This window comes from Syngnathus floridae, chromosome 14 (genome assembly GCF_059516105.1).
Source record: "Syngnathus floridae isolate MCC-2025c chromosome 14, RoL_Sflo_1.0, whole genome shotgun sequence".
NCBI lineage: Eukaryota > Metazoa > Chordata > Actinopteri > Syngnathiformes > Syngnathidae > Syngnathus > Syngnathus floridae.
In genome coordinates, this window is record NC_142426.1 from 12,927,866 (window position 1) to 12,955,109 (window position 27,244).

Sequence of the window (27,244 nt, forward strand, 5' to 3'; positions counted from 1 at the left end):
TTCATATTTTACGCATTTCTTTTGCCCCTCCATTTAAGACCTGAGTCCTTGTGGTTGAGAATCCACAGTATATCCATACAGACGATAAAAAGAAAAAAAAAAAAGTTTTAACGCACGAGACAGAACTCGGGTAATGACCAATCACAGCTTACCCATGTGACGTTGGGAAGCCGATTTCTTAGGCACTGTGATGTCATTTTTAGTCAACAGCAAGTGGGAAAACCGCCGTAGCTTGAGATGAGTAAACACGGGTGGATTTTGCAATGTAATTCATCTTGCGCAAATGGAATATTATGAGCATTGTTCTTGAAAAAACGAGCTTTGAAGACTTTTCCATGATCGCTAAGTATAGCTGAACCAATCAGAGGACGTCACAGATTAGTTGTCCAAGATGTGATTGGTTAAAGTAAAACCTGCCACATAAATTGGAGTGTCGAAAACTGTTTTTGTGTGAAACAGTTGAATAAAAAAGTGTTTATCAGGACTGAGCTAGCCATCACAAAACTAAAATCAAGCAACAACAAAAAAAAAAAAAGAATGCAGAAAATAATCACAGGTCTCTCATTAATTAGTCGCTCCGTGGTTATTCCCTCGTATTTTTTCACTTTGAATTCATTTCAGCCATTTATAGAAGCAAAACTCATTTATTAAAACGTTGCACTGTATAACAATTATGCAAAACAGTCTCAAAGATTGAGAAAACGATTGAAACATGTGCTGTGTACAATGTAGGCAATGCACTTACAATGCACCAACTAAAAATAGATCATAACAGGAGTGCCTTGCAGAAGTCTAATCGAATTATCTGATGGCTCGAGTGAAGGCGGAGTGCAGGGAAAGAGGTGTCTTATCTTTGGCTTTTTGCTTGGGGTCCACCTCAAAGCTCTTCCACAGGCGAATGGTCTCGTCCGCCGCCAAGCTGGCCACCATGGAGCCATCTGGACTAATGGCCATGTTGAGGACTCGCTCGCTGTGCCCTGATTACAAGGGGCGAGGGGGGGTATTAATGCAGTTGTTCAAAGTCAAATGTCCCTGCTAAAATGAATGGAATTGTCATGAATCCATTACAGCCCCCTTGTTAGGAAAGTTTCAACTGAACCAGTAGGTTGGTTTCCATCTGATAAGACGAAAGTTGCCTTACCGTTGAGCTCTGTGACTTTCGCCAATGACGGGTACTTCCAGATGACCAAGTTATGGCGGGTGAAACCGTGTGCAGAGACCAGCTCCTTGTAGTTGGGAGCAAACACAAGTGCAGACACCTGAAATCCGTTCACATGTGGAAAAACAAGTGAAGCGCAAGTGGTGTATATTTGACACGTTTGGTCAGGAGAGCCGCGTGTTGACCTGGGACTGAGTGTCGAGTGAGCTGAGGCAAGAGCCGCTGTTAACGTTCCACACGCGGATGTGACAGTCTGAGGTGCCGCCGCCTGAGGCCAGGATGCTGGATTGCCATGGACACCAAGCTAAAGCCTGGAAACGCAAACGCTCAATTCATTATCTGGTATGGTAATGGCATTGAAGTGATCTCAAAATGTACGTTTGCAACATAAAAGTTAGAACAAAAGTGCTAATTATACCACTAAGCATACCGGCTGTATTAAAAAGGGGCAATATTTTCCAGAGGAAAAAGAGACATTTGAGATTCTAATCATTTCAATTTAAAGTAACATTTTAAAAATACAATTACATTTGAGGGGATACAAAAAGCTGAAAATTTGAGGTTGAAGTTTTCCAGTAACCATGTGATTTGTGTCATCCCATTGGCTCACAAGTATGTGGCGGAACAAACAACGGTGCTGCCCACCTTGACCGCCCCCTTGTGGAGACTGAGCGTGCGCAGCGGCTGGGTGACGTTGGTGCGGCCCTGGGCCACGTGGGGCCAGATGCACACCAGGTTGTCGTTGCCGCCGCTGCCCAGGTAGCGGCCGTCTGGCGACCACTGCAGGCCGCACACCTCCTGGGAGTGGCCCCGCAGTGTGAAGATGTGGTGCTCCGCCACCCTCACGTCGTGGTGGTGAATCTGACCCGATTGGCTGCCGCTGGGACAACGATCAGTCGGTGAGCAGCGCGGGTGGGGCAAGACTGCTTGAGCTTTAGGAATACAAAGTCAAAGTACCTGGACAAGATGTGGCTGTTCCAACTCAGGCTGCACACTCGTGCGGAGTGGCTGTTCATGCTTCGAAGACATTTCTCTTGTGACACGTCCCACACCTACCAAGAGACCAAGCAGGTTGCAGTTTCAGAGAAACATTAGCTGAGGGCTGGAATAAAATCTTACGTCTACTCTTTAAAAAGACACAAACTGACTTGGACTGCACAGTCGCTGGTGCCAACTGCCAGGTAGCTGCCCTCCTTGGCCCACGACAGGGAGGTGATGTAGTCGGCCTCATTGTCCAAGGTCAAGAGGTGAGTGATATTCCCCTGAGTGGCGTCCCACAGGTAGACACTGTCACTGAGAGCCACCGCCATAATGTTGCTGCTGTTCCAGTCCAGCAGATTCAGATCTGGGGGCGGTAGCAAAAAAAGTCACCACAATGTATGTAGGTCGCTCGGTAACGCTACCGGCGAGGCAATACTTACAAAAATCATCCTGAACGTCGGGCGCGTCTAAGATTTTCTCAGCGGTTGAAGATATGTACCGCGTCTTTTTGTGGGACATGGGCGTTCCAGTGTGACTGTAGACGGACTTCAAGGAGTTGTGCTGGCCTGGAGAACAAGACACACAATTTGGGTCTATGAGCCCATTTCTGTTCCATTTGCGCAACCAAGCAGAGCGGCAGCGTTACCGTCCGGGTTGGCGGTTGGCTTTCCGCTGAATTGCAGGACGCGGGCCTCTTCCATATTGCATCCATTCAGCACCATGGACCACATCTTTTGTTGTTCCTTTACCAACATGCCCGAGCGTCACGGAAAGCATTAAATTCACACTTGTGCACGATACACCGCGGCATGACGTCAAAGACAATTTGAAAGCGCTTGCCGCTGAAGCTGCTGAAACGCCATCTTCCTTGGGTCGAAACTCCTTCGAGAGCAGGAAACTTGCCACTTCCATTTGTTTTTCATTACGGACGGGAATGAAGCGGTCCTCTCTCGTCATCTTTGATGGAGTGGCTTTACGTCTGCCTATACGGGAGAGAAAAAGACATCTTGTATTCATACAAAGGAGCAGCCATTTTGCCACTTGCGATCGATCGACTGAAAATGACATCACGGCTAGGGTTTAGGTCACCACTTTAAATGCCGATTCCTCCATGCTGTTTTAACATGCTTGCCCCCTCCCCCCCAATCTTTTTTTAATTAACTCTTAAATCAATCTGTTGGCATCTCTTGCATTGGTTGCACCAACAAGTCATCACAGGGAGCACGCACTTACCACGCGTGAAGCCGACCTCCGCTGTGTGCCCTTAACGCAAACTTTTCTATGCTAGCTTTAGGTTAGTATGGTCTAAGGCGCGTTGTGAATTACATACCAATTCGGGTTACATCTGCACCACAGGAAAGGAACTTCTCCGTAACATGAGGAATACCTGGAATTTGAAATCAAATTCCTAGGTTGAAACCTCATTTTGAAAGCATAATCGTAGATTAAAATCCAAATTTTAAAAGTTTGTTCATTAATACATGAATCCTAACCCTAACCGTGTTTTAAAACCCTGATTTAAAAACAATCCTCTCGTTTTTTTATTACATTTGTATAATAAATGTATAAAAAGATGGCGGCGCGTGCATACGCAGCGGCCACTCTCTGTCCCGTTTTGTCGGTGTTTTGTGAGTGTTTACTGAGTGTTTGTCCGGCAGTTTTGTGTGTGTTCGTCTCGTGTGATACGTCGTGCTACTAGTGCGGCGGGCATGTTCTGCTCAACATCGGCGGAAGTGGGTTTTATGGCGTTCTGGACTTTGGTGCGGAGAGATTAAGGGCGCTCGGACTGCTTCGTCATGGAGCGACGCCGGACTGGCCTGCGCTTCCTCCCCCGGTTGGACTGCGTCGTGAGCTCGGACTGCTCCGTCCTGGAGCATTGTTGGGATGCGTCGGCAGCGGGTCTGCGAGGCAGCGGAAGAGGGGCCAGCGCGAAGACGTCGGGCCAGGCTTGCGGCCAGCCCAGCTCGCCCAGCCGTGCCTTCCATTCTCCTGGCGTACGTTGGTTCGCGGGACGACAAGATGGGTTGCGTTCGCCTGATAGGATCCACGTACCGGACAGTGCGTGCCTGCTGCGTGCTCGTGTCCACAGTGGCCTGGTTGACCGTCATCTTTCCGGACTCTGCTGTGCATCGGGAGCGGCTAGCGTGCTATCACTCTTATATGTTCATCTTCTTGTTTTATTTTTCCTGTGTTGTTTACTTGTATGTGCGTTATGAACTCTGTCTTGTCACCCTGGGATAGTGAGAAGCGTAATTTCGATCTCTTTGTGTGTCTTGACATGCGGAGGAATTGACAATAAAGGAGACTTTGACTTTGACTTTGATGTTGTTGGTCTTGCTTTCTTGCAGTATTATCCAAGGGTTTGTGTTAGTTCGAAACCCCAGAACAATATTTCAACTGGCATAAAAGCTGTAAAAACATGCCTAGGATGTATTTGGATAGGGTAAATCTTAATCGCGGGTTGTCACGTACTGTGGGGGTGGATGTTGGTGGGGATTACTGGAATATTTTAGGCTCGCCATTATGCTTTGCGAGATGGAGTCTGCTCTAAAAAAAAAAAAATTTAAAAAAGTCAAACTTTCTGGAATATAGTGTGTTGACATAATTGCGAATTGACGTTTTTGTAAAAGTTAACGGTAATGGCTTTTAAAATGGTGCATTTTTTCTCCAAGGTTTAGAACGGCAACTCTTAAATTGCGTAGAAACTCGGTCACGTTGCAGGCGTAGTAACAGACGTAGTATGTCGTAAACAAATGACAGCCATTTTGAACATATTACAACTCATTTGCGAACTATCAAACAACTCCTGAGTGCCTTACCTGGCGTCCAACCAGGCGTCTTTGTGGTGTTCACGGAGGTGTTGGCATACTTCACTGGGGACAAACCGCTCGACAAGCTGGCTTTCCTCTGCCAGCGGGCAATCGGGCCATTGGTGACGGGGACGTCCCCTTTCAGCGTGTTGCCGATGTCGTTTTCTAGCCCGAAATGAGCCATCTGCAAAGCTTTCCCTGGGCTGATAAATATTGCACGGTAACGCAGCCCTTAAAGGGGATCGATTAATAAATAGCTAATGTCAACTACGACTTAGAATACAGTGGTGGGAGAACTAACTAGTTAGCCTCACCCCACAAAACAAGTTTTACTCACGCTTTGCACCACGTAAAACGAAGGACACTCGTTGGCACTAAGCCTCGTTGTATCGTTTGAAATTTTTGAAGGGACGCCACAACATTTAAATCCCTCAGAAAGCCGTATCATTGGTTGAACACCCGACGGTCGAGGATACGCCAACGTGATTGGTGAATCCGAAACGTACATTTCCGGCCATAGATGTGGAATGATGGACATTTAATAGAATGGCGCCCTCTATTGTACAGGAGGTGGTATCAGTAATGCATTTTGAAAAACTCATTTGACCCATTAATAAGTGTAAACGAGTTGTTTTTGTTTGTTAATTAGATAAGCCTTTATTTATTGCCGAACCCTGATGTAACTTTACAACATGCATGGCACATGATAAAATTAATGTGTTTCGTCTCTACTAGCGGCACTTTTTTGAAATGATGGCACTTGTTTTATTCTTGCACTCGTATTATTCTTGCACTCATATGCGCTGCTGTGACAAGTGAATTTCCCCGCTGCGGGATGAATAAAGTTCTATCATCTTCATCAACTCGTTACTTTAGTAAATATGTTCCAGGCTTACCTAATTGTAATCTAATAAAAAAAATTGACTGAACTTGTAAAACAGCACCCAAAAAATTTAAACAATGGCAGTCATTGCAAAAGCAATTTAATGAATGTGCATCAATGTAGAACATTTTAACAAGTGAATCATCACAATTGAACTCTATCGGTCTATAAATAAAGGGCAATGGCTCATTTCATTGGAAAGGCGAAAAGTGAGCTCATCTGTGTTGCCCACATTCAACTTTGATTTAACATCAGCATGCAATAAAACGATCTTGAATTCAATTTACAAAATTACAAACCCAATGTTAGCAATTCGGTTGATGTATCTAAGATTAAACCCTACATTTTACATCTCTCAATATTTGGTAGAAAGGCTGAGATTGGTGAGCCAAAATGACTTTGACAATTGGTATTAAACATTTGGTGTGAAACAACATTGCTTTTCACTCAGCACACAAAACAAAACAAAAGAATGACTTAACAAATGTGTTTACAGTGTGCCCAATTCCTCATTAATATTCAGTCTGATAAACACAGACATGATAAAGTGCATTAAAAGTTGTCCATCTAGTGGAGCAGATAAATGTCATTTTTGGTTCAAAGTCTGACTTGACAGCCGGTGTATGGAATGGGGAATCGGGCTGGTGTGTCCACCTCAGTAGAGCTTCATTGTTGGCTGCGAGTGCACACAAACTTTACAGAAAGGCAGAAAAAAGATAAATAAATTCTTAAAAAGTTTTTGGGCAGGCGTGGCTGCTTTGTCATCATCACAGAGTGGAAAAACCCGGCGACACCTGCTGGCTCATTCAAATGTCATCCAAGTAAAGCCATTGGGCTGTTTCACAGTACACTACGTACTTTCCTAGTTTTATCTTTGAATCATAAGGTTTGATAAGCGGTGCCCGTTTTTCCTGCATGGAAATCTGCCATGTCCTTGGGGTAGTGTACAATTGAACCAACAACACCTACAAGAGAGAACAGATGATCCACAGGGTTGACCAATTGCTCCAGTTAAACAACAAGCCGGGTTAAAACAGTAACAAGAAATTAATGTGTGCAGAGTGCACAAAATATTCAACTTTTGGCACTAATCTTCCATCCAGTGCTGTTCATAGAGAATTGTAAAGAATGTTGTTTTCTTACCTCCGGGGTACTGGCGCTCTAAGAGGAGATAAAGAAAGAAAAGAAAAGACACATGACCATTCTTTGAATTCCGCAGGAGAGCAAGACAAATTACTCGAGACTTCAAAGTTGATTTTGCATTCAATGACATTGCATGGAATGAGTCTTACTATAAGGATAGAACTCAGTAGTTCTTTTAAAACATAATCACTGACCCCCCCCCGCCCCCCCACACACACACGTTTTGATTGAGCTATGTACAAGTTCTACATCAGAAGAAACTCAAGCCATACCACAAACAAGTCCCAAAAAGTTAAAACATTCTTTGCTTGTTTTACCCACCCAACATACATTTAACACCAAATAAACTCCAACCAATACCCCAAAGGCTGCTGATATTACGATAGACAAAACAAATTATACATCAATCACTGTGAAAGAACGTAAACAACTCGCTCACCTTGTTGTTTGGAGATTAAAACGCTGAGAGCAATGAGCCCAATAAAAGCCAGTACACTCAAGATTGGAATAAGAAAATGAGGCATCAGAGTCCCGGGAACTGAAAAATAAATAAATAAATAAACAAACAAACAAACAAACAAACAAACAAAAACGTAGGTGTACTCCACCTGAGTGTTCCCCAGAAAGGTCCAGCTTTTGCACTAGGTTGACACATTGGTCCCGAAGGGAGATCCCCTCCCTCCCAGGGCTCTCCAAAGCCTGTACCCATGACGCTTTGAGAGCCGTTGCTTGCGGCGTGTGAGCTATCCAGGCCCCGCCGCGGTCCTGGGACAGATAGGGTAACCCGTCGTAGAAAACCCTGTCGGCCCAGTACAGTTCCAAGCCCTCCAGAATGCAGTCACGGGAACGGAGGACCGTGTGGTTTCCTGTCCACAAAGACATCCATCCATCCATCCATCCATCCATCCATCCATCCATCCATCCATCCATCCATCCATCCATCCATCCATCCATCCATCCATCCATCCATCCATCCATCCATCCATCCATCCATCCATCCATCCATCCATCCATCCATCCATCCGTTTTCTCTAGTGCTTGCCCTCCTTAAGGTGACGGGTGAGGTGAAGCCTGTCCCAATTGATTTCGGACACGTCGCAAGTAGCAAACTCAGACAAGCAACCATTTAGTCTCATCTTTGGTTGATGTAGCCTTCATTGAATTGAACATGCATGTTTTGAGAATGAGAGACAAAGTCAGAGTACCCTGCAAAACCTCACTCAGAAGGGTCAGAGCTGAACTTTGAACCTTGACTATGAAGCAAACTTCCTAACCACGAGCCCGGCATGCCTCACCAAAGACGCCAAAGGAATTCGATTCATTTGATGTCTCACTCGATAACGCAATCTGGTTGGCGAGGAGCCTCAAATGGTTGGAATCAGTCAACATCCTTTGAATGATGGCGTCAACTTGACGAGTGGCGCCAGTATAAGGGATCCCGTTGAGGAGGACCCGCTCTGAGACGGGCCGTGCCCCCGTCGCCATCCACTGCTGCAGCTGAACTACGGCAGTGTCTAAACAGAAAGAGAAAGAAAGGTGCTTTCAGGTTGTGGGGATTGAATGGGAGTTGAGATTTAACTTTCAGTAAGCCACAAAGTTGATCTATTTAAATGCCCCAAAACTTATTTTGACAACGGTTAATGATATATATATTAAAAAAAAAAACTTGTTCACTTGTGATTGTTCTATTGTCTTTTGTCTCTGCAGGATGAGAGGATGTTTACATCCTCTTTAGTTTCGACTTCGCTTCTGACTGTTTTATTGTCTTTTAAGTCCTCTCTCTTTCTTTTTACCGAACACACCTGCGTGAATCTCTGCGCGTTCTAATTTTAATAGCAGTTAATATTCACTTCAGTTACACCCGACAGCAATAACAGCTAAACGAGTCTGTACATCAGGATTGTATCATCTCAAATTTGTATTTTAATAATTTGTTTTAAATGATCAAAATGAGTGAGTTATAAAAGTTTCTCACCCACTGGACCTGGCAGAGACAATGATAGATGGGTCAGGATCCCAAACACGAGAATGTCACCGAACTGCATCGCTCCGAGTCCCAAAGTGGAAGCAAAAGACTCGACGCGATAGTAAACAAAAGACACTGACAAGGGAGCGCATCGTTCTGCTCCGATTATCAAGAGCGGTTTTGTAGGTTTTGTCACGAAAACTCCCGATTATGGCTTCTGATTGGCTGAGAGCGCAGAATGCACAATTAATCTCCGCCCAGATTGATTGACTAACCATTAGCACAGCAGGTTTGAAAACCTTCTGTTGACTTTTTAGCTTCATATATTTACAAGAAACCAAGTTTACTTTGCCTGACACTATGATAATATTGTTCCGCAGAATCATTATTATATTTAGTCGCCAGCATGCAAACCACAAGAAATTCAACCACAAAATTCTCGCAGCAACAGAAAGAATAACAGAATGAAACTTTAAGACATTTTTAGGTGGTGTAAACCATGGGCGTAGGTTTATAGAGGGATGGTAGGGATACTATATCACAACCAATACTTGGGGAATACAAAATAGTCCCTACCAATATTTACTGTCTTATTTCAATACAGCGAAGATCTATATTTACTAATGGAATATTTCAGCACACTACGCCGTGGTAGCATTCATTTAAAAACAATTTTAAATTAGTTGTTTTCAAAGGCGTAGGTTTGGTCTAAGCTTTGGTAGGGACATTACAACTTACTAGTAAACTAGTTCTTAATCTAGTTATTCACTAGTTTGTTGTGCAGTCTACACTATATATAATATGAGACATTCGCACATTTGGGTTGACAATTTCAATGGCCCTCAGAAGGAAACTATGACTATGATGCCGCCCGCGACAAAAATAAGTTTGACACCCCTGCTAGAGCATCTGCCATGGTAAATTAAAAAAAGGCTAGTAATACTTAAGAAAAAAGAGTGTCGATGACTTTCAGATTTTCAGAATCAGCTATCCTCACTAGCTCGCAAAATGTTTATTATTATTATTATTATTATTATTATTATTATTATTATTATTATTATTATTATTATTATTATTATTATTATTATTATTATTATTATTATTAGAAAGAATCCGCGTTAATGCGTGTTAGTGGCGCAACCTTGCGGTGCGCCGTCGCAGTACGTAAGTTCCTTCTGATTGGCTGAGCCGTTGCCAGGAGTGTTTACAGGAAACATGGCTTCCCTGTCTGTTGTAGAGCCCCAAGAAATGGAAGGTAAGTAAATAATGTCGGCACACCGCCGACCCGTAACCACAAGCAACTAGGTTCATGTCATTTATGACGACGAGCGACGCTTCAACCTCACAAGTGTATTCGAAGTGTCGTTTCCGTGTGTATAACAGATGTTCAGTCCACGTTTGCTAGCTATCGTGCTAACAACAAGGCTCGCTGGCTGACGCCGAACCTGGACCACGTTGTCCCCAATAATCCATGTTCGATCCCGGCGTGACAAGTCGGCGCATATCGGGGAGGTAATGGTGTAGGGAACGTTCTTCTTCAAATTGTTTCACAACGCGCAGTATGTATGGCAATTTAACGACGCGAACGACGGACGGAAAAACAGGCTGCTCCGGAATGATGGGAGCACACCCACACTAAGCAATCGGTACAAATTGTTGCTGTATTCCATCTCTAACGATGATCAGCCAGGGTGGTGTTTCCTTTGTGTTATGTCACTGCTTTCGTTTCAAGATTACAGTGTCCTGGGACGAAAGTTAACAGGGTAGGAAGAATGGTCGCAGGGAAGCATGACTGGAAGGGTGGACAACAAGGACGGTTTGAAACGAAGGATGGTAGGAAGTGAAAGTGGATGCTATACAAGAAAAAAACAGAACACGGAAGGGATGACAGTTTTAAGGATGGTATGAAAGGAAGGATGAATGATTGGAGCCTGTTTCCTCATCCACCTTTACATCGAGTGCCCCAAGGTTCCATTCTAGGGCCCATTTTATTTCCTTTTTACCCGCTCCCCAGGTGCAAATGTACTTCCCACAATGATGATGTTAGTTTCTTTGGACCTAGTTATGTTCCTAATACCCCAGAACTTCTTAACTCCTTTCCCACACCGTCGAAAGCTTACCGATCCTGGTGTAAAAATTGAACAGGATTGTAATAGTACTAAAAAATCTGTTTCTTTTAAGGAATTGTAAGCAAATTTTACAGCATTATGGTTCTATTTTGTGTGCTTGACTTGTAGTGGATCGAAGGGGAGAGTCAGAGGAATCGGGCGACGACGAGACCAGGAGGAAGAGCATCAATGGCGACATGGACCCTAATCAGCCTCCCGCCACGAGTATGTCATCCCAACACATTCACCCAATCAGCGGCAGCTCTCGCATGCGATGTTTCTGGTCCTGTAGTCTAGGAATGGATGGATGTTAAAGCAGAGCCCCCACTCATGTGTTGTGATTTCTTTCCCTCTAGATAAAGAAGAGTCTCCCGTTGACATGGACACCATCATCCTAGACCCAGAGGAGGAGGTGAGTGGAAGCTGTTTGATATGACGTGTTGACACACATACACACACACAACTGGGGATCCTCCTAAACCCGTTGTGGATTTTCCCCTTCACCTCAGTATGAAATGACTAGATTTATTTATCACTTATTTTTTTACAGGATGTGGACCTTGTTCATTGCCGTATCGGAAAAATTGAAGGACTGGAAGTGCTCCAGAAAGCAAAAGTAAGTCCATAATCTATTCAGAAAGGGTTGGTGTTCAATGAACACTAACATTTATCACCAAATTTGATAAATATATGAATACAAATAGAAAAACACCAAAAATGCAGCATTGTCAATCTACTTTTCTCTTTGTCTTCACAGACCCTTTCCTTACGGCAGAATCTGATTAAAAAAATTGAAAATCTCGACAGTTTGAACTCACTGCGAGAGCTCGATTTGTATGACAATCAAATCCGCAAGTTGGAGAACCTGAACAAGCTCACTCAGTTGGAGTAAGTTGGAGTATTAATTGTACAGTAATAGTGAACCCCTGGGCTCTGGTCGCCATGGCACGACGAGCTGGACTCGGAGCTGGACTCTGAGCACAGTGTCAATTGATGTTTCATTTCTGCCCCCCCAAACTGTAGGCAGCTGGATGTGTCCTTCAACGTTCTGAGGAAGATGGAAGGTTTGGAGCAGCTGACTCGGCTGAAGAAACTTTTCCTGCTTCACAACAAAATCGGCACCATCGCCAACCTGAGTCACTTCCCATGCCTGGAAATGCTGGAGCTGGGCTCCAATCGCATTCGAGTATGTTTGTCGTCATGCTCGCCAATGTGTCCATCAACTGCATTGTCATTGGCCTTCCTGTGTGCGGGCAGGTCATAGAGAACCTGGATACGCTCACGTCTTTGCAAAGCTTATTCCTCGGCACCAATAAAATCACCAAGCTGCAGAATATGGACAGCTTACACAGCCTGACTGTGTTAAGCATTCAGGTAAGCAGCACCGGCTGAAGCGGAGCTTCTCGCATGTCAGGACCGCTTCCAGGGGTAGACGTGTTTGGACCGAGCAGCCGAAAGCTAATGTATTCCAACTTCTTTGCCTTTACGTTCAGAGTAATCGGATTACTAAAATGGAAGGTTTGCAGAACCTGGTCAGCCTGCGAGAGCTCTACCTCAGCCACAATGGCATCGAGGTCATCGAGGGCTTGGAAAACAATGTGAGTCGAGCAAACGCCAAAAGCTCTCCATTGTGCACTCTGCTGCTCGCGGGAATGGACGACAACAACAGCCGCTACTGCAAAGTGTTTTCCGCTTTCACCCAGCTCGACTTTCTCTCCCTTCAGAAAAAGCTGACGACTCTGGACATTGCAGCCAACAGAGTGAAGAAGATCGAGAATATTGGCCATCTGACGGAGCTGCAGGAGTTCTGGGTAGGACTCTGAAAAGGCTCCCACAAAACATAATTTTGCAAAATGTCCTAAACTAGCGCCGCTGCTGCCCTCCCTCAGATGAACGACAACCAGATCGACAACTGGTCGGACCTGGACGAGCTGAAGAACGCCAAATCCCTGGAGACGGTCTACCTGGAGAGAAACCCGCTGCAGAAGGACCCGCAGTACCGGCGGAAGATCATGCTGGCGTTGCCCAGCGTGCGCCAGATCGACGCCACCTTCATCCGCTTTTAAGCCTGCAGTATGGTACACGCCGTCCGCCCCAGCATCAAGCAGCACCTCCACTCGCCACTCGCCACTCACCGAATCATTCTCGCTCCAGATACAGAATAGACGGTGCAGCTTCAAAGTATGCGCTTCTTCTCAAGTCCATCCATGCGATGGGAACGTATTCATTATGGCACTGGGAATGAACTGTCAAGTAGCATCCAATCAATCACTTTGCTATTTTCGATCATGTAGCCAATTGACATATTTGTCTGATTTTGAAAGCGCTAAAAGGGAAGAGGGATCGGACCGCTCACCAACAAGGATTTGATGTGAGAGTAAATTGAACAAATTGAAGTTGGAAGTCAAGCCAGCGCCGGCCCAAAAGTAGCTACACACTTGGAAGGTGATAAATACAATCAACAATTTGCCCAGCCTGTAGTTAGCTTATTGAAATAACTCCCTAACTCCTAATAACTCCTTTTAAATCTGAAGATGCATCATTTGAAACTTATTTGCAAATTTTGTTTGTGTGTTGTTGACATCATTTACAGCAAAATGCGACAAATGTCCCCCAGGCTCGCCTCATCACTTCATCTTACGACCAAGTGGCACCTTTGTCGTCAAAATAAATCTTAGCAAGAATGTAACATTTGTGTCTATCTCGGATGGTAAATAATTTTTCCCTTTTTTGTGTAATACCCATCACAACTTTGTTTTTTTTTTGCTTGTTTTGTTGTCAGATTTGTTTGGAGTGCTTCACAAAGGTTTTTACTGGTTTACCTCCAGCTCTGAGAATGGATGATGAGTTTAAAGATGCTGCTGTGACATTCTGTATTATTTATTGACAGTTGCACTCAACTAAAAAAACTGAGGGGCTGTTTGTGTGGTGGTCTCTTTGAAATAACTTGGAGAGCACTAGATTTGATCCATGTATACATATAGACCCCACTTTGTTCATTTGACATCATGGCTAAAACAGATTTTTTTTGTAGCGTTAAAAGTTGTACACATTTTGAGTTGTTATTTTACGCTTGGTTTTAAGGGACTCACAATGTCAAGTCATGGATTGAAAGAATTAATGTGTGTGTTGCCAGTGAATTTAAGTGGTTAAATCAAGTGATCTTAAATTGACATTGAAAGAGTTCATCTGACATGCCATTTGTTGTTTAAATAATCGACACCACAGGGTTTTGAGACTTGAAATGGAATGTATTATGCAAACAACAATAAATGTATAGTATTACTACTTTATAAAGTTTTGCTTTTCATTTTTGATTTTTGACAGCGGTGGAAAATACGTTTTTATACGTGCTGAGGACAAGTTTTGAATCTTTACACTATATTGGAAAAGAAATATATTTTTTACTCCTTTGTAAAAGTAGTTAGTTACTTTTTCCGTAAAATAACTACGACTCCCACAATACCTCGCCACCACTCGCGCCAGGCTGAAAGGCAAAAACCGTGTCGTTTGCGCATGCGCGACATTTATGTTGTTGTTTGTGGCGGTAAGATGGCGGCGCACGGAGACACCGCGGCCCTGGTGTTGAACGGGTTAATACAACAATTCACAGCGATAACAGGTAAAAAGCAGACTCGGTTTCCAGTCTAATTCGACGGATGGTGTGTGGTGGGCGTGCGGGAACGGCTCCCGGTGTCGAGACTGATAAAGAAATGCGTGCGCTGTTGCAAGAAGGAACGTTAAATGTGGCTGGGGCTCCTCCGCTGTCAGTCAGTGGGGGGAAAAAAGCACAGCTCGTGTTAACTGGCCAACTCCAATAAAATACTCTCCACTCGTGAATGGGTGCAAAACCTAAACCTTTAGAGCGCAATTTAACCTCTCCTACGTAGTGCTTAGTAGAAAGTTACAAGTTACTAATGGGGAGCCCGTAGCTGGGGGGGGTTTCTGCCACTTTTAGACATCGCCTGTTGTGCGTAATTGCAGAATGGAAGTCAAACATTTGCCTTCATCATCGTCGTCTAGTGCGCCACTACTTGTTATCTTTAAAAAAAAAATATGTGACTGGCATTAAAACCACACGCGTCTCGGTTAATTCTGCTACAAGCACCTTAGAGATCCGCACACCTCATTAACGGTTGCTCTTGTGCACGGGAAAAAATCGACTAGAGAGTGTGTAAACTTTATTTTACGTAGACATGTTTGATGGGTTACCACTCCATGTTGGGAGACTAGAATGCGCATGCGCGGCAAGTGGCGGAAGTGTGAAACGACTGCCGCGCAGGAAACGTTTAAAAACCACGACAATAGTAACACATTATAAATGCTCGGTAACTTATTGCAGCATTTTTACCCGTGACATCATGTTACCACGTGATGAATTTCACGTTTTAACCTGAAGTCAGGGTTGGGCTCCTTAAATGGGGCCACAATTTCTCGGCGCTACTGGGTTGGGGAATGACCACGCTTTGCTCTCCGCCAGTTCCCAGCAAGATGTATGAAAAAAATGCTATTTTAATGATGGCCAAAATACATGCACGCGTGAAAAATACGTCCACTTAATATATTTAATTTTTATAACACATTTTATAATGCATACGTAAAACTCCGCTATCCTGATCCAAGAACAAAAACCCTTTGTTATATGTACAGGTATGCATTCCTGTATGCAAGAAGTTTGCTGCTCCCTGGTGGCCAAAGCTAGAACACCACAAGGAGCTGCATAATTATGCATACATTCATGATGCACTGTTTACGTCTTTTCGTTGTGTGGTTAAACTAACCAGTGGTGTTGGTGCGGTAGAGTTAAAGAAAGCTCGGTTCACCAACAGGAGTTGATTCCACCAGTTAACCAAAGCAAGTCATACATGTCTTATTAAGACAGCTTTGAGCTAATTTAAATTTTGTAAAATCCATAATGTGCCTCCTTGAATACTTCACCAGGGGCTACAGAGAGTGTAGGAAAGCATATGTTGGAAGCATGCAACAACAACTTGGAAATGGCAGTGACTATGTTTCTGGACGGTGGCGTGGTGGCCGAGGAGCCCAGCACGAGCTCCAGTTCGGCAGCATCCGGCAGCAGAGTTCCACCTACCGAGTAAGTGCTCCACTTCATCTCCAACTTTATTTTTCGCTTGTAAATAACGCTCCATGTGATGGGATGCTTTTTTCTTTTCTCGTGCGGTCCTAGCGAAGTACGAGCACCCATTCCCCAGAAGCAGGACATACTTGTGGAGCCGGAGCCACTTTTTGGAGGTATTCCATTGCATTTTCATCACATCATCCTTGCAAGCAAATTGTAAGTTTTGGAGTGTCTTGTGAACCTTCAGTGCCAAAGAGAAGGAGACCGGCCCGATCCATATTTGACGGCTTTCGAGACTTCCAAACAGAAACAAGTGAGTCATCTTGAGGGCTGAAACGATTGATCGAATAACGTAAATCAATCGATAAAAGATCGTAACGTTTCGCCAGCTAACAGCTACCTGCTAACCTGACCTCATAACTCTACACTCTGATTTGCTGGCGCCCATGTCATTCACCAGGCCAGGTCCCGCCCTTTAAAGTCACACTCCAAGTCACCAATATTATAGTGCGCAACATGGGAATGGTGACCCCAAGTGGACAACGATACTACTTACAGCTCCTCGCATGCACATCTTGTTGTTTAACCCCCAAGTGACTTCTCTTTTCATCCTCTCACTCGCTCGCCATCTCTTTGCAGTCCGCCAGGAACAGGAGCTGCGTAACGGTGGCACAGTGGACAAGAAACTGAGCACCCTGGCAGACCTTTTCCGTCCTCCCATTGAGCTGATGCACAAAGGCAGCTTTGAGACGGTGAGGAGTCGCATACAAACCTACACGACACACGCCTCCGTTCTCTTGGTTGACCTTTACTCAGAGGCGGGCGGGCGGGCGTGCTGCAAACAGAATCGTGGCAAACTTTCAGGCCTTGAATTTGATGTCTTCATATTCAATTTAGCACAAAGGCATCACTCAAATCACATCGCCAGTTGTCTCAATGGGATCGGCTGTTGTGTCTTTACGGTCCCCGGCAGGCAAAAGACTGCGGCCAGTTGGAGAACAAGTGGTTGATGATCAACATTCAGAACGTTCAAGATTTTGCTTGCCAGTGCCTGAACAGAGACGTGTGGAGTAACGACGCCGTCAAGACCATCATTCGAGAGCACTTTATATTCTGGCAGGTATGCACGCGGCTTCACGTCGATGTTTGCTCGGCGCTTGTACGGTCGGCCGTCAGAACAAAAGAGCTTGTGATTACTTTTACTACTGACAAGCAAGATCCTACCACGGAGCGGACTAACACCAGTCTTTGTCTCAATGATTGTCGCAGGTATATCACGACAGTGAAGAGGGGCAACGGTACATCCAGTTTTATAAACTCAACAAGTTTCCGTACATTTCCATCTTGGATCCCCGCACGGGTATGTGTTTTGCCGTTTTGTTTCAAGCCGAGACCCGCCGTCACATCTCGCATAGTGGGATGGGATCCAATACTGTTGTGAACCACGCCGTTCTGTTTGGCCGTTTAGGTCAAAAAATGGTGGAGTGGAACCAGCTGGATGTGGCGTCCTTCCTGGAGCAGGCCACCGGCTTTCTGGCACAACACGGGCAGCTGGACGGGCCGTCCTGCCCGGCACCGCCCGCCAAACGAGCTCGCTCTGTGGGTCTCTCATTTCTCCCATCAAACCCTATTGAGCAACCCCCCCTCCTCCCCCTTCCCCGTATGCTTTTGTTCATTCTTGATTGTTTTTAACAGCTGCGCTCTTGTTTTCTGTTCTAGGAGAGTCTGATCGATGCCAGCGAAGACAGCCAGCTGGAGGCCGCCATCCGGGCCTCCCTACAGGAAACGCACTACGACTCTTCCAATGTTCCCGACGTCCCCGACTCTCCCAGGTCGGAGGACGACTCAGAGGCCGAGCCCTTCTCCGACAGCGAGGGACTCATTTCGGTCGACGGTTCGGACGGTGAAATGCCGGAAGCCCAGAAAGAGAAAAGCTCCGGCAGCAAACATCCCACGTCCGCCGCCCCCACGGCCGGACCCGCCCAGCATCGCCTGCATCCCGATAGTACGTCTTCCTGTCATCGTAAATCTCCGTTTAAAGAGAACAACCACAGTCATAAAAAGGAGGAGAGCAAAAAGAACCACCTGGAGCCGTCGCTCGCCGGGCTTCGTCAGAGCCACCCGGACGCGCTGGGGAACTCGTGTGCGGCGCTTGCTGATGCTGTGGGGCCATCCAAAAGCCCTGAAGACCACTGTCCTGAAGACAATGGTACGGTTCCTTGAAACATGAGTACTCTGGCCCGACCGATTCATCGATTGACCAATGCCGATTTTTCCCTTCATTTTTGAACACATCATAAAATACAAGACAACGATAATGTAATTCAAATGCCTGAAATTCTAATCTTTATTGTTGACAGTGTTAAATGACCAAAATATTTCCTACACAGGTCCCAAGGCCAGATTGATGCTTCGTTACCCAGATGGACAAAGAGAGCAAATATCGTTGTCTTCTCAAGCAAAACTTCTGGTAAGCATTGTCCTCCTCCTCACTGAAATAACATGAAACCAAAATCTCTAAAAGAATCAAAGGGCCAGTCAGTGTGTTGGGACTTGATTTGGCTAGTTGGCTGTCATGTAAAATGTGGAAAAACAACTCAAGCGCCCCTCGCTCGCTGAGCATCCCAATTATTTATGCTCTTGTACGTATTTCTGCTCGTGATGTTGTCTCTAACATGACGCTATGTGACTTGAAGGCGCTGGTGAGACACGTGCAGTCCAAAGGTTACCCCAACGAATGCTTCGAACTCGTAACCAACTTCCCGCGGCGGAAGCTCACCCACTTGGACTATGACATCACGCTGCAGGAGGCGGGGCTTTGTCCGCAGGAAACGGTGTTTGTGCAGGAGAGGAACTAGCCTGTGGCGGACTCAACCGACCATCGTGGACACTAAGAGGGTCTGGGGCCGGGTTGGTGGAGGCTCATGCTGGTTTAGGAGGCTCTCCTTTCCCTTCTCGTGATGCCGGCCGGCTCCTTTGGCCAGTACCGGATGCCGGCAACTCTTTGAGTTCTTAATAGGATTCAGGTCTTTATTTTCCCCTGGATTCCAGGCCCATCGGAATAGAATGACCTTGGTAATGATCACGGCCCCATCCAATTCCCCCGTATCAGGCTTCAGCAGAGAAGACTCCCGAGTTGCTCTTATCGTTATTTGCCGTTCCGAGACACAAGAGAATAGAGGCTCTCTCCTCTGCATTCGTTCATTCAGACACAATCGTGGCATTTCGAAAGACGAGTGCATCAATCAGCTTTTTACTCGCGTTTGTATCGCTCGATTAGAGACTAATGGACGACGTGTCACTTTTTTTTGTGTAAAGCCCAACTTTTTGATACAGAACGACTGAAGGCCATTGTGCGTCTCATCAGTCGCTTGGACCTTTGCTGTACAGAGATGGCTTAGAGACACACACACATACACTGAGGTCATGCAGTTAGACATTGTTTCCTCTCTTTCTTTACTTCTTTTTATATGTTGCCAAGAAAATACACCCATGATAAAATATAACCACCAAAAACCAAAGCTCATTTGTTTGGTGTCTTGTTCACTAACTCGGAAGAAAAATTCCACATGCAAAATTTGACACCTTTTTCTTTTTATAGAGGTGTATTCGACTTGTGCATTTGGGCACAGGAAAAAATATTTCATGATTAAAATAAATACGCAAGAAGCAAATGGTCCACAAATGATGATGATGGATGGAATCAACATTAAAAGCTCCGGGAGAACGTCACAGCTTACCCCAGCATCACACGTCTCTACGGATCTGCAAACTCTACAAGTTGTTCAGCGTGTTCAAAGTGTTGCCTTAGATCAATACGTTCCAATTTACGTGTTCCAACAGCAAACAGGTCGTCATCCTTTTTGGAACTTGCTGCTAAAAAAGAAAAAAAAAAAAAAATGAAAGGGACTTTCAGCTGTCCAAATAGAGGACTTGACCCCTCACTGTGCACAAATGACTGTTCATGAGGGCTTTTTGTGAACAAAAGTTGCTGGAGGCCAACCAGCACCTTTGATAATAAAATCTCCAAACACCATCCAAATGCAACATGCAGTTAAACAGATTTGGAATTCGGAAACAACTAATTAGGCTTGAGTGTTTTCATCACTTCATACTGATGGCATCCCTTCGGATATAACGTTGAAAGTACACACAGTGCATTGAAAAAGTCCACACACCCCTGTTTAAATTGTCAGATTTTTCAGTTTCTCTTAATATTTTTGTTTCTCTTGGCAGATGCTTAAGATGTGACGGGAAAAAAAAGTCAGAAAAAGCCTTTTTGGAACAACTGAACGTCAATCAGGCATTTTGAGTGGAGGCAGGTGTGTACTGACTCCCGTTTATTACGAGTTGCAATGGAATTGGGTCATTTCGAACAAAGCCACATCCCCAGTTAAGAGGGTGTGCACACTTATGCAACCACATTGTCTCAATTGTTTCGTTTTTATCCAAACGGCCATTATGCAGCCTTAGGTTTGCATCTACAATATGATGTCATTGAGCAAATGTCCTGCTTTCAACAAATTAGACAAGAGATGGATCAATAAGGCGGGAACCTCAGACCCCGTTCAGTGGGTTTGCCATTGCATAAGCGAGTGTTGACCCCAGTTTGGGGTCCACCTTTGACCTTTCGGCTGATTCTCCAAATTATGTCAATGGAAGTTAATGTTTAGAAGTTGCCCACGGCCGCTTTTTACACAAGAGTCCACAGTTGTGCAAGGGCGGACATTTTGTCTGGTCTGAGCACATTCCGTAGCTGTTCTGGGGATTAAATAAAAGAAATTGGTGAAACATTTTAAAGGTGACAGAGCACTACAAAAGGAGGAGACTAAGCTAAGCTAACTGTTAGCTTATTCGGCTTATGCTTTTTACAATCATGTTGAAAGTCGCTATGTGTGCATCTTACTTCACAAGTGATAACGTCTGCCTGGGTTTTTTTTGAGTTGTGCAATCAAGTGTTGTTTTTGTGCGAAAACTTTCCAAATGAATCACCTGACTCACCTTTAATCTTTACACTCACTCCTACCCATGCAAAAGTCCCAAGTAGCGTTCCTGTTTTCTAGAACAGCACGTTCTCTACAGCTTTCGGAATGCTGCTCATTTGCTACGACATCAGAAAATCCAGCGTTTTGCTTTCTTTCTTTCTTTTAGAAACACATCAAGTGAAAGGAAAGTGTGAAGACATCCGTAGAGCCAGCAACGGTGGCAGCCTGAGCAATTGGCACATCCTAGTTGGTTAATTCTATTTACGCAACATGCACACATGGAAATTGTCAGCCATGAATGTCACACTAAAAAAAATCATACTACACGCACACACACACCACAAAGACAATTACTCAAGGTAATCCTTTTACAGCTATCTGATCATTAGGGCTTTGCTGACTCAGCAGAATGATTCAATCTGGCCCAACACGTCTTTACCCCCGCTTATTGACGACCCAATTATTTTCCGAGCAGATCATCGTGGAAAATCACTACTGACAAACACCGCGCGATAATTGCTCATGATTTCTTAGCGACATTGTGTTTTCTCTCATTTGAATCAGAATTCGGAAGGAAGGCCAAATCACTCTAGCACACTCTAAGCACACCAAATTACCCTTGTGTGTGATCTGCTTGCCATTGTTTATAATTGTCAGGCCTGAATGTTTTCCCAACAGGATATTCACCGAGATTAATCATATACTGCAATCCGATAAATCGGTCTTGCTTCAACAAGTGAGTGGCTTTTTTTTGCTTTGTATGAGTTTGCCATTAGTCTCTCTTAAACAGAAGAAGGAAGTACCTAGTGTAAAAATGGTCTTTCTCAACGTCCTGACTTGACCTCTTTAAATTGTGGATCATTATGAACACACTAAAACCAAAGTCAACATCTTAAGTGGCATTTTGTCGCAAGTTAAGCTTTTTATCGGAATGGCGGCGCAATCGTTCCGGTGTTGACTTAATGCGAGGTCAAATTGTGAAACGTATCTGGCTTGATTGTCCAATATTTGTTCATGGAGAACAAAGTGGGGAAGTGTTGCTCGTTCAATTTACCAAAGCGGCCTTGTGAACCTTTCAGTTCTTTTCTCGGGTGATGTTGACACGGTAAACACGGCCACATGCAACACAGCCTTTCATGAGTTGAGCACGCCATTGTGGAATAATACAAAGTTCTGTTTACGGCAAACACTTTTCGTTTTGGCCTTAGCCCTTATTTCACTCGTCATTACAATGAGTTGATGTCATACGTCAGATGATGGTGAATCATGGCCATTCAAATGGATCCAGCTCAAAACGATGGAATTTAATTGAAATATATATATATTTCATGACCTATACATGACGCTAATGTGAAAATTTAGGACATTTATAGTCAAGGCTGTCGAAATGTTGGAATTCAAAACTTTACTCATCTTGTGTGCAGCCAGGACAGCTCTCCTTCATTTCCTCTGGGCACCACTAGGAGCGCCCTTCCATCCATCTCCCACCTGCAACAAAGTGGGCCAAGATCGAAAAGAAGTGATGTGCAATTAAGTGATGCTCCTCTCCACGTGCTGGCGCTCAGAACAAGTCACGCAGTAAGTGGTGAGGTCATGTTTGGCTTTTGTTGTCAAAACGTTTTCTCGTTTTTCCACAGCGGTGGGTCCCAATGGCATGCTGGAGCAATTTAGTTGATTAAATATGTTAACACACTTGGAGGCTCGATATCATTTGCCTGTGTGTGTGTGCCAGGCAAAGCACACAGAGGCCAGCATGCATGCATGCACACACGCACGCAGCCAGTGGGGAAACCTGAGCAAACCAACCATCCATTCTCTCTTCCCTCTCCCTCCCTCCCTCCCTCCCTCCCTCCCTCCCTCCCTCCCTCCCTCCCTCCTCAAGTCAAGAGCTTGGCTATAAAAGGACGCTCTGACTGCAACTCATTCCGCTAACCCGGAGACCATCCACCATGAAGCATCTCCTCTCGTCACTTCTGCGCCCTGCGCTGCTGCTCGGCTACTTGGGTAAATGGCGACGTTTTGAATAGTACTTTTAGTCACCGGCCTTTATCCATGTATCGGTCTGCTCTTTTTCCCATTCAACGGGACATATACCAGTACAAGGACATCAACGTGCAAAGGCTTATATTGGCTTTTCCTTACTAGAAGCTACTGTACTCTTACTAGATGTTTCATGTACTACTTTGCCTTGTTGTAATGTCCCTTTTCTGCAGTAGCTGTTGCTCTCTCGGCCCCCACCGAGCATGTGAAGTGGTGCGTCAAGTCGGACAAGGAGCACCAGAAGTGTACGGATCTGGCCGTCAAGGCGCCAGTCTTCAGTTGCGTCAAGAAATCAGACTCTCTGGGATGCATCATGGCCATTCATGTGAGCTAGCATTGTTTTATTTTAGTCTTAAACAGCATGGTGCGAGAGTGTTTCGAATAGCTGCCCCACAATAAAAAAGTTCTAGGTATGAGTCCTGCATTTTTGTCATCAGGACGGTACAGCAGACGCAATCACATTGGATGGAGGAGACATCTACACTGCTGGACTGGAGAACTACAAACTCCATCCCATAATCGCTGAGGATTACGGTGCCTGTAAGTCAACAGCAAACAATATAAAGCATGACATTTGCCCAATAAGATGCCTTCAGTTTTCAAACGAGAAATCTTTTCATTGCTCAGCGTCAGATAGTTGCTACTACGCTGTCGCCGTGGTCAAGAAGGGCTCCGGGTTCAACATCCGAGATCTGCAAGGGAAGCGGTCCTGCCACACTGGCTTGGGAAAATCTGCCGGATGGAACATCCCCATCGGAACGCTCATTAAGATGGACTTGCTGAAGTGGGGCGGCATTGAGGACGAGACTCTTGAGTCTGGTGAGTGATGTTTTTTTTTTTAACACCGGCTATTTTGAATCTCTGATTTCATTTTATTTTTTCTCTCGACACAGCGGTGAGCAAATTCTTTACAACAAGCTGTGCCCCTGGTGCAATGGCGAACAGCCCACTGTGCAAAGGCTGCAAGGGAGACTGCTCGCGGTCTCACAACGAACCTTACTATGACTACGGTGGCGCCTTCCAGTATGTACATTGTTCCCAATGAAGTTTGCTTATTCGAGGCTAAATCTCTTTTGTTGTATCCGCCTTTCCAACTCGGTTCATCCACTCATTGAAATCTTTTCCTAGGTGCCTGGTTGAAAATGCCGGAGATGTGGCCTTTGTCAAGCATCTTACTGTACCAGGTGAGGTCCTTTCATCATGTTAAAGCTGTGAGCCAAGACTTATCTAGCGTAATCTTGTGCAATTATTTTTTGAAATAGCTGTGTTAAGACCAACATAGCTCTGAATGTGTAGAAGTGGACTGTCGGATAATTGCTCAATTACAATGGGACCCCCCCCCCCCCCCCCCCCCCCCACTATTACAGACAACATGAAGGCTGACTACGAGCTGTTGTGCACGGACAACACCAGGGCACCCATTGACAACTACAAAAACTGCCACCTGGCCCGGGTACCCGCTCACGCCGTGGTCACTCGCCAAGACCCGGAGCTGGCAGAATTGATCTGGAAAAGCCTCACCGCAGTCCAGGTATGACCAACACTTGATGCTTTTGACAGCGGTTGTGGTTGAATTCAAAAGGCCCGGGCCCGGCCACTGAGGTCTGCTTCCAAGCTGTGAAGATCGATGCTTCATTCTGTTTTATTTTCAAACAGGGCTTTGACTTGTTCTCCTCTGAAGCGTACGCACCCGCCAAGAATCTGATGTTCAAAGACTCCACTGAAAAGCTGGTCAGGTTGCCTGCCAACACAAACTCCTTCCTATATCTCGGCGCCAGCTACATGAGTATCGTGCGCTCCCTGAACAAAGGTAACGACAACGGTCAAACAATCAGCTGAACTCTTTGAAACGACTTCGCTTGCTCTTCCTTTCAGAGGTGACTGCAGCCGGATCAAACTCCATCACCTGGTGTGCCGTGGGCCAGAAAGAGACGAGCAAATGCGACAGTTGGGCCAGCAACAGCCTGGTGGATGGTGAAGACAAAATTTTATGCCAGACAGCCCCTTCTGTGGAAGAGTGCATGAAGAAGATCATGGTAAAATGACAACACCAGTGGATGCCTGTCTGTGTGTGCTTTTAAGAATCAATGTCCAGAATGAGCAAACGTGGGAAAGGCTCAATATTTCTCTCATCAATAGCACAGTCAAAGTTTGATCGGTTTAGGAATTCTCACTTGCGACTCACTTGCGTGTCTTTTGTAATGTGCGCAAAGTTTGACAGACCACGCTTGAAATTGGCCAGGAAGTCAACCTTTTTTTATTTTAGAGCAAGGATGCCGACGCAATGGCGGTGGATGGAGGAGAGGTGTACACTGCTGGCCAGTGTGGTCTGGTTCCAGCCATGGTGGAGCAGTACGATGAAGGTAAATTAAGATTCAATTCTTTTCTTTCTTTCATCATAAAATCTGTATCAAGTCATGTTTTCTTTTCTCTCACAGCCAAGTGCAGCCAGGCTGGAGGTAAAAGAATTTCTTCCATTTTGCCAGTATACTTGCTGAGGTGCCACTTATGGGCACATGAAGAAGCAACTTGCACGTATTTTGATAAACTGTGCGTCCGTGCGTCTAGCCTCAGCCTCCTCCTATTACGCCGTCGCTGTGGTGAAGAAGGGCTCTGGGGTGACCTGGGCCAACCTGAGAGGGAAGAAGTCTTGCCACACAGGTTTTGGCAGAACCGCCGGTTGGAACATTCCCATGGGTCAAATCCACAAACAGACCGGCGACTGCGACTTCAGTAAGTACACGCGTGTAAAATGTGACAATACATCCAATTTGTTGAGTGTAGGCTATAAACGGGCGGCGGCTGTCTCTGTCCCGTCTCATCAGGCAAGTTCTTCAGCAGCGGCTGCGCCCCGGGATCTCCGGCCGACTCGACGTTCTGCGCTCAGTGCAAAGGCAGCGGCAAAGCCGTGGATGACAAGTCAAAATGCCAAGCCAGTTCCGAAGAGCAGTACTACGGCTACGTCGGGGCCTTTAGGTACGAGTCGCCTCTCGTCTCCTTTCTGTCACCCTCGTCCTCAACGGCTGCTTTAGAGGACGGAGGCTCGATCGCGCTATCTTTTCCTCTTTCCAGATGTCTCGTTGAGGGTGCCGGCGACGTGGCCTTCATCAAACACACAATCGTTGCGGAAAACAGTGACGGTAATGCCATGCTCAAGCCTCCCACCAACCAATCACCGGTACCCACCCGGGGCCTCATCGTTGTGCTCCATTGCAGGAAAAGGTGCAGAGTGGGCCAAAGGTGTCTTGAGCAGTGACTACGAGCTGATTTGCCCCACCAAGGGTCCCGTGCCCATCACCGACTTTGAGTCTTGCCACCTGGCCATAACTCCAGCGCACGCTGTGGTGACCCGTCCCGAGACGCGCGGTAACGTTGTCGCCATTCTGCGAGAGCAGCAGGTAGGACACGCTCAACAGCCTCGAGATTGTCCCCGGAAGTTGATGATGGCAGGGCTGGTCATTTTTACACGACTTCTTTCATTTCTAGGACCGGTTCGGCAGAGGCGGCAGCGATAGCAATTTTGAACTGTTTGAGTCCGCTCCTGATAAGAACCTGCTTTTCAAAGACTCCACCAAGTGTCTGCAGGAGGTGCCAAGCGGAAGCAATTTTAAGAGCTTCTTGGGAACAGATTACGTGAACGCCATGACCTCACTGAGGCAGTGCAGCGACTCCACTCCAGGTGTGGACTTTTTTTTTTTTTTTAAATCTCTGTCAAAGTTTGTTTGTAAACTGACTCCTTTTCCCCCCCTACAGATCTGGAGAAACTGTGCACTTCCCACACTTGTCAGACGACAAACTAGATGGCCCAAACTACCCCCCCCCAATGCATACTGATACCTTATTGTCCATTTTCTCTAATCTCAGCAGCCATGTAGAAAACAGATTCTTACAAGAATCGCTCTTGAGAACATTTTGCAAACTGTTTTGGTACCTCCTTTGTCAAATAAAAGCTTTTCCAATGCCTTGCAGACTCGTGCTCTGAATCATTACCAGAAACCACGTTAGTGTTCTAGTCAACCTAGTTCTTTTATTCCGTATTTCTTTTTCTCTGCCCCGTTAAGTGTGTCAATACTAAAGCCGCACCTTTGT

At 45.4% G+C, this 27,244-nt stretch overlaps 5 protein-coding genes across 17 annotated transcripts; 3 read left to right on the forward strand and 2 right to left on the reverse strand.

Annotated features, from left to right (window-relative positions):
• Positions 1–624: 624 nt before the first annotated feature.
• Positions 625–5,425, reverse strand: cdc20 (cell division cycle 20 homolog). 3 transcript variants are annotated; one of them, XM_088395978.1, is made up of 12 exons: positions 5,288–5,425; positions 4,960–5,181; positions 3,471–3,527; positions 2,981–3,123; positions 2,787–2,883; positions 2,581–2,706; positions 2,308–2,504; positions 2,117–2,211; positions 1,805–2,039; positions 1,345–1,470; positions 1,142–1,259; positions 625–977 (listed from the first exon to the last, which is right to left on the reverse strand). In XM_088395978.1, the coding sequence occupies exons 2-12, from the start codon at positions 5,132–5,134 to the stop codon at positions 802–804; spliced, it is 1,545 nt and encodes a 514-aa protein (XP_088252104.1). In that variant the 5' UTR covers positions 5,135–5,181; positions 5,288–5,425; the 3' UTR covers positions 625–801. The 3 variants fall into 3 exon arrangements, with proteins under 3 accessions (XP_088252104.1, XP_088252105.1, XP_088252106.1); XM_088395979.1 differs by having other exon boundaries at positions 4,960–5,153; positions 5,288–5,423; XM_088395980.1 differs by lacking the exon at positions 3,471–3,527 and having other exon boundaries at positions 4,960–5,363.
• A 491-nt stretch (positions 5,426–5,916) lies between these two features.
• LOC148387856 (uncharacterized) lies at positions 5,917–10,229 on the reverse strand. Of its 4 annotated transcripts, none has more exons than XM_088395993.1 (6): positions 10,084–10,229; positions 8,311–8,490; positions 7,585–7,842; positions 7,416–7,514; positions 6,977–6,994; positions 5,917–6,798 (listed from the first exon to the last, which is right to left on the reverse strand). In XM_088395993.1, exons 1-6 carry the CDS (start codon positions 10,157–10,159, stop codon positions 6,713–6,715), a joined length of 717 nt encoding a protein of 238 aa, XP_088252119.1. In that variant the 5' UTR covers positions 10,160–10,229; the 3' UTR covers positions 5,917–6,712. The 4 variants fall into 4 exon arrangements, with proteins under 4 accessions (XP_088252119.1, XP_088252117.1, XP_088252120.1 ...); XM_088395991.1 differs by having other exon boundaries at positions 8,272–8,490; XM_088395994.1 differs by lacking the exon at positions 10,084–10,229 and adding an exon at positions 8,952–9,348.
• ppp1r7 (protein phosphatase 1, regulatory (inhibitor) subunit 7) lies at positions 10,087–14,347 on the forward strand. Of its 8 annotated transcripts, none has more exons than XM_088395982.1 (12): positions 10,283–10,588; positions 10,675–10,775; positions 11,180–11,275; positions 11,407–11,462; positions 11,601–11,666; positions 11,808–11,938; positions 12,074–12,236; positions 12,308–12,424; positions 12,544–12,648; positions 12,775–12,861; positions 12,940–13,128; positions 13,205–14,347. In XM_088395982.1, exons 2-11 carry the CDS (start codon positions 10,715–10,717, stop codon positions 13,114–13,116), a joined length of 1,059 nt encoding a protein of 352 aa, XP_088252108.1. In that variant the 5' UTR covers positions 10,283–10,588; positions 10,675–10,714; the 3' UTR covers positions 13,117–13,128; positions 13,205–14,347. The 8 variants fall into 8 exon arrangements, with proteins under 8 accessions (XP_088252113.1, XP_088252108.1, XP_088252109.1 ...); XM_088395983.1 differs by having other exon boundaries at positions 13,644–14,347; XM_088395984.1 differs by having other exon boundaries at positions 13,833–14,347.
• Positions 14,348–14,542: 195 nt separating this feature from the next.
• Positions 14,543–19,651, forward strand: ubxn7 (UBX domain protein 7). The gene is made up of 11 exons (XM_088397269.1): positions 14,543–14,672; positions 15,992–16,145; positions 16,239–16,303; positions 16,378–16,443; positions 16,770–16,882; positions 17,104–17,250; positions 17,400–17,490; positions 17,599–17,729; positions 17,850–18,339; positions 18,521–18,600; positions 18,827–19,651. Exons 1-11 carry the CDS (start codon positions 14,567–14,569, stop codon positions 18,986–18,988), a joined length of 1,605 nt encoding a protein of 534 aa, XP_088253395.1. The 5' UTR covers positions 14,543–14,566; the 3' UTR covers positions 18,989–19,651.
• Positions 19,652–22,997: 3,346 nt separating this feature from the next.
• On the forward strand, positions 22,998–27,123 carry tfa (transferrin-a). The gene is made up of 17 exons (XM_088397264.1): positions 22,998–23,119; positions 23,329–23,480; positions 23,593–23,695; positions 23,783–23,974; positions 24,049–24,178; positions 24,284–24,339; positions 24,523–24,686; positions 24,812–24,965; positions 25,031–25,191; positions 25,422–25,518; positions 25,594–25,614; positions 25,724–25,888; positions 25,981–26,131; positions 26,228–26,295; positions 26,372–26,553; positions 26,642–26,834; positions 26,909–27,123. Exons 1-17 carry the CDS (start codon positions 23,065–23,067, stop codon positions 26,953–26,955), a joined length of 2,091 nt encoding a protein of 696 aa, XP_088253390.1. The 5' UTR covers positions 22,998–23,064; the 3' UTR covers positions 26,956–27,123.
• The last annotated feature ends 121 nt before the right edge of the window (positions 27,124–27,244 follow it).

Bases quoted from the DNA above. Each gene is read 5' to 3' on its own strand.
- ppp1r7 (XM_088395982.1), top strand. From the start codon at position 10,715: ATGGTCGCAGGGAAGCATGACTGGAAGGGTGGACAACAAGGACGGTTT. The intron at 12,425-12,543 runs GTAAGCAGCACC...CTTTACGTTCAG, and splicing joins TGACTGTGTTAAGCATTCAG to AGTAATCGGATTACTAAAAT. The intron at 12,649-12,774 runs GTGAGTCGAGCA...CTCTCCCTTCAG, and splicing joins TCGAGGGCTTGGAAAACAAT to AAAAAGCTGACGACTCTGGA.
- cdc20 (XM_088395978.1), bottom strand. From the start codon at position 5,134: ATGGCTCATTTCGGGCTAGAAAACGACATCGGCAACACGCTGAAAGGG. The intron at 2,707-2,786 runs GTAACGCTGCCG...CTTGTTCTCCAG, and splicing joins GCCAACCGCCAACCCGGACG to GCCAGCACAACTCCTTGAAG. The intron at 2,040-2,116 runs GTACTTTGACTT...TCGTTGTCCCAG, and splicing joins AACAGCCACATCTTGTCCAG to CGGCAGCCAATCGGGTCAGA.
- tfa (XM_088397264.1), top strand. From the start codon at position 23,065: ATGAAGCATCTCCTCTCGTCACTTCTGCGCCCTGCGCTGCTGCTCGGC. The intron at 23,120-23,328 runs GTAAATGGCGAC...CCTTTTCTGCAG, and splicing joins GCTGCTGCTCGGCTACTTGG to TAGCTGTTGCTCTCTCGGCC. The intron at 23,696-23,782 runs GTAAGTCAACAG...TTCATTGCTCAG, and splicing joins CGCTGAGGATTACGGTGCCT to CGTCAGATAGTTGCTACTAC.
- LOC148387856 (XM_088395991.1), bottom strand. From the start codon at position 10,159: ATGTTTCCTGTAAACACTCCTGGCAACGGCTCAGCCAATCAGAAGGAA. The intron at 8,491-10,083 runs GTTGCGCCACTA...CTTTCTGTTTAG, and splicing joins CTGCGACGGCGCACCGCAAG to ACACTGCCGTAGTTCAGCTG. The intron at 7,515-7,584 runs GTGGAGTACACC...TTTATTTTTCAG, and splicing joins CCTTTCTGGGGAACACTCAG to TTCCCGGGACTCTGATGCCT.
- ubxn7 (XM_088397269.1), top strand. From the start codon at position 14,567: ATGCGCGACATTTATGTTGTTGTTTGTGGCGGTAAGATGGCGGCGCAC. The intron at 14,673-15,991 runs GTAAAAAGCAGA...ATACTTCACCAG, and splicing joins ACAATTCACAGCGATAACAG to GGGCTACAGAGAGTGTAGGA. The intron at 17,491-17,598 runs GTATGTGTTTTG...TTGGCCGTTTAG, and splicing joins CATCTTGGATCCCCGCACGG to GTCAAAAAATGGTGGAGTGG.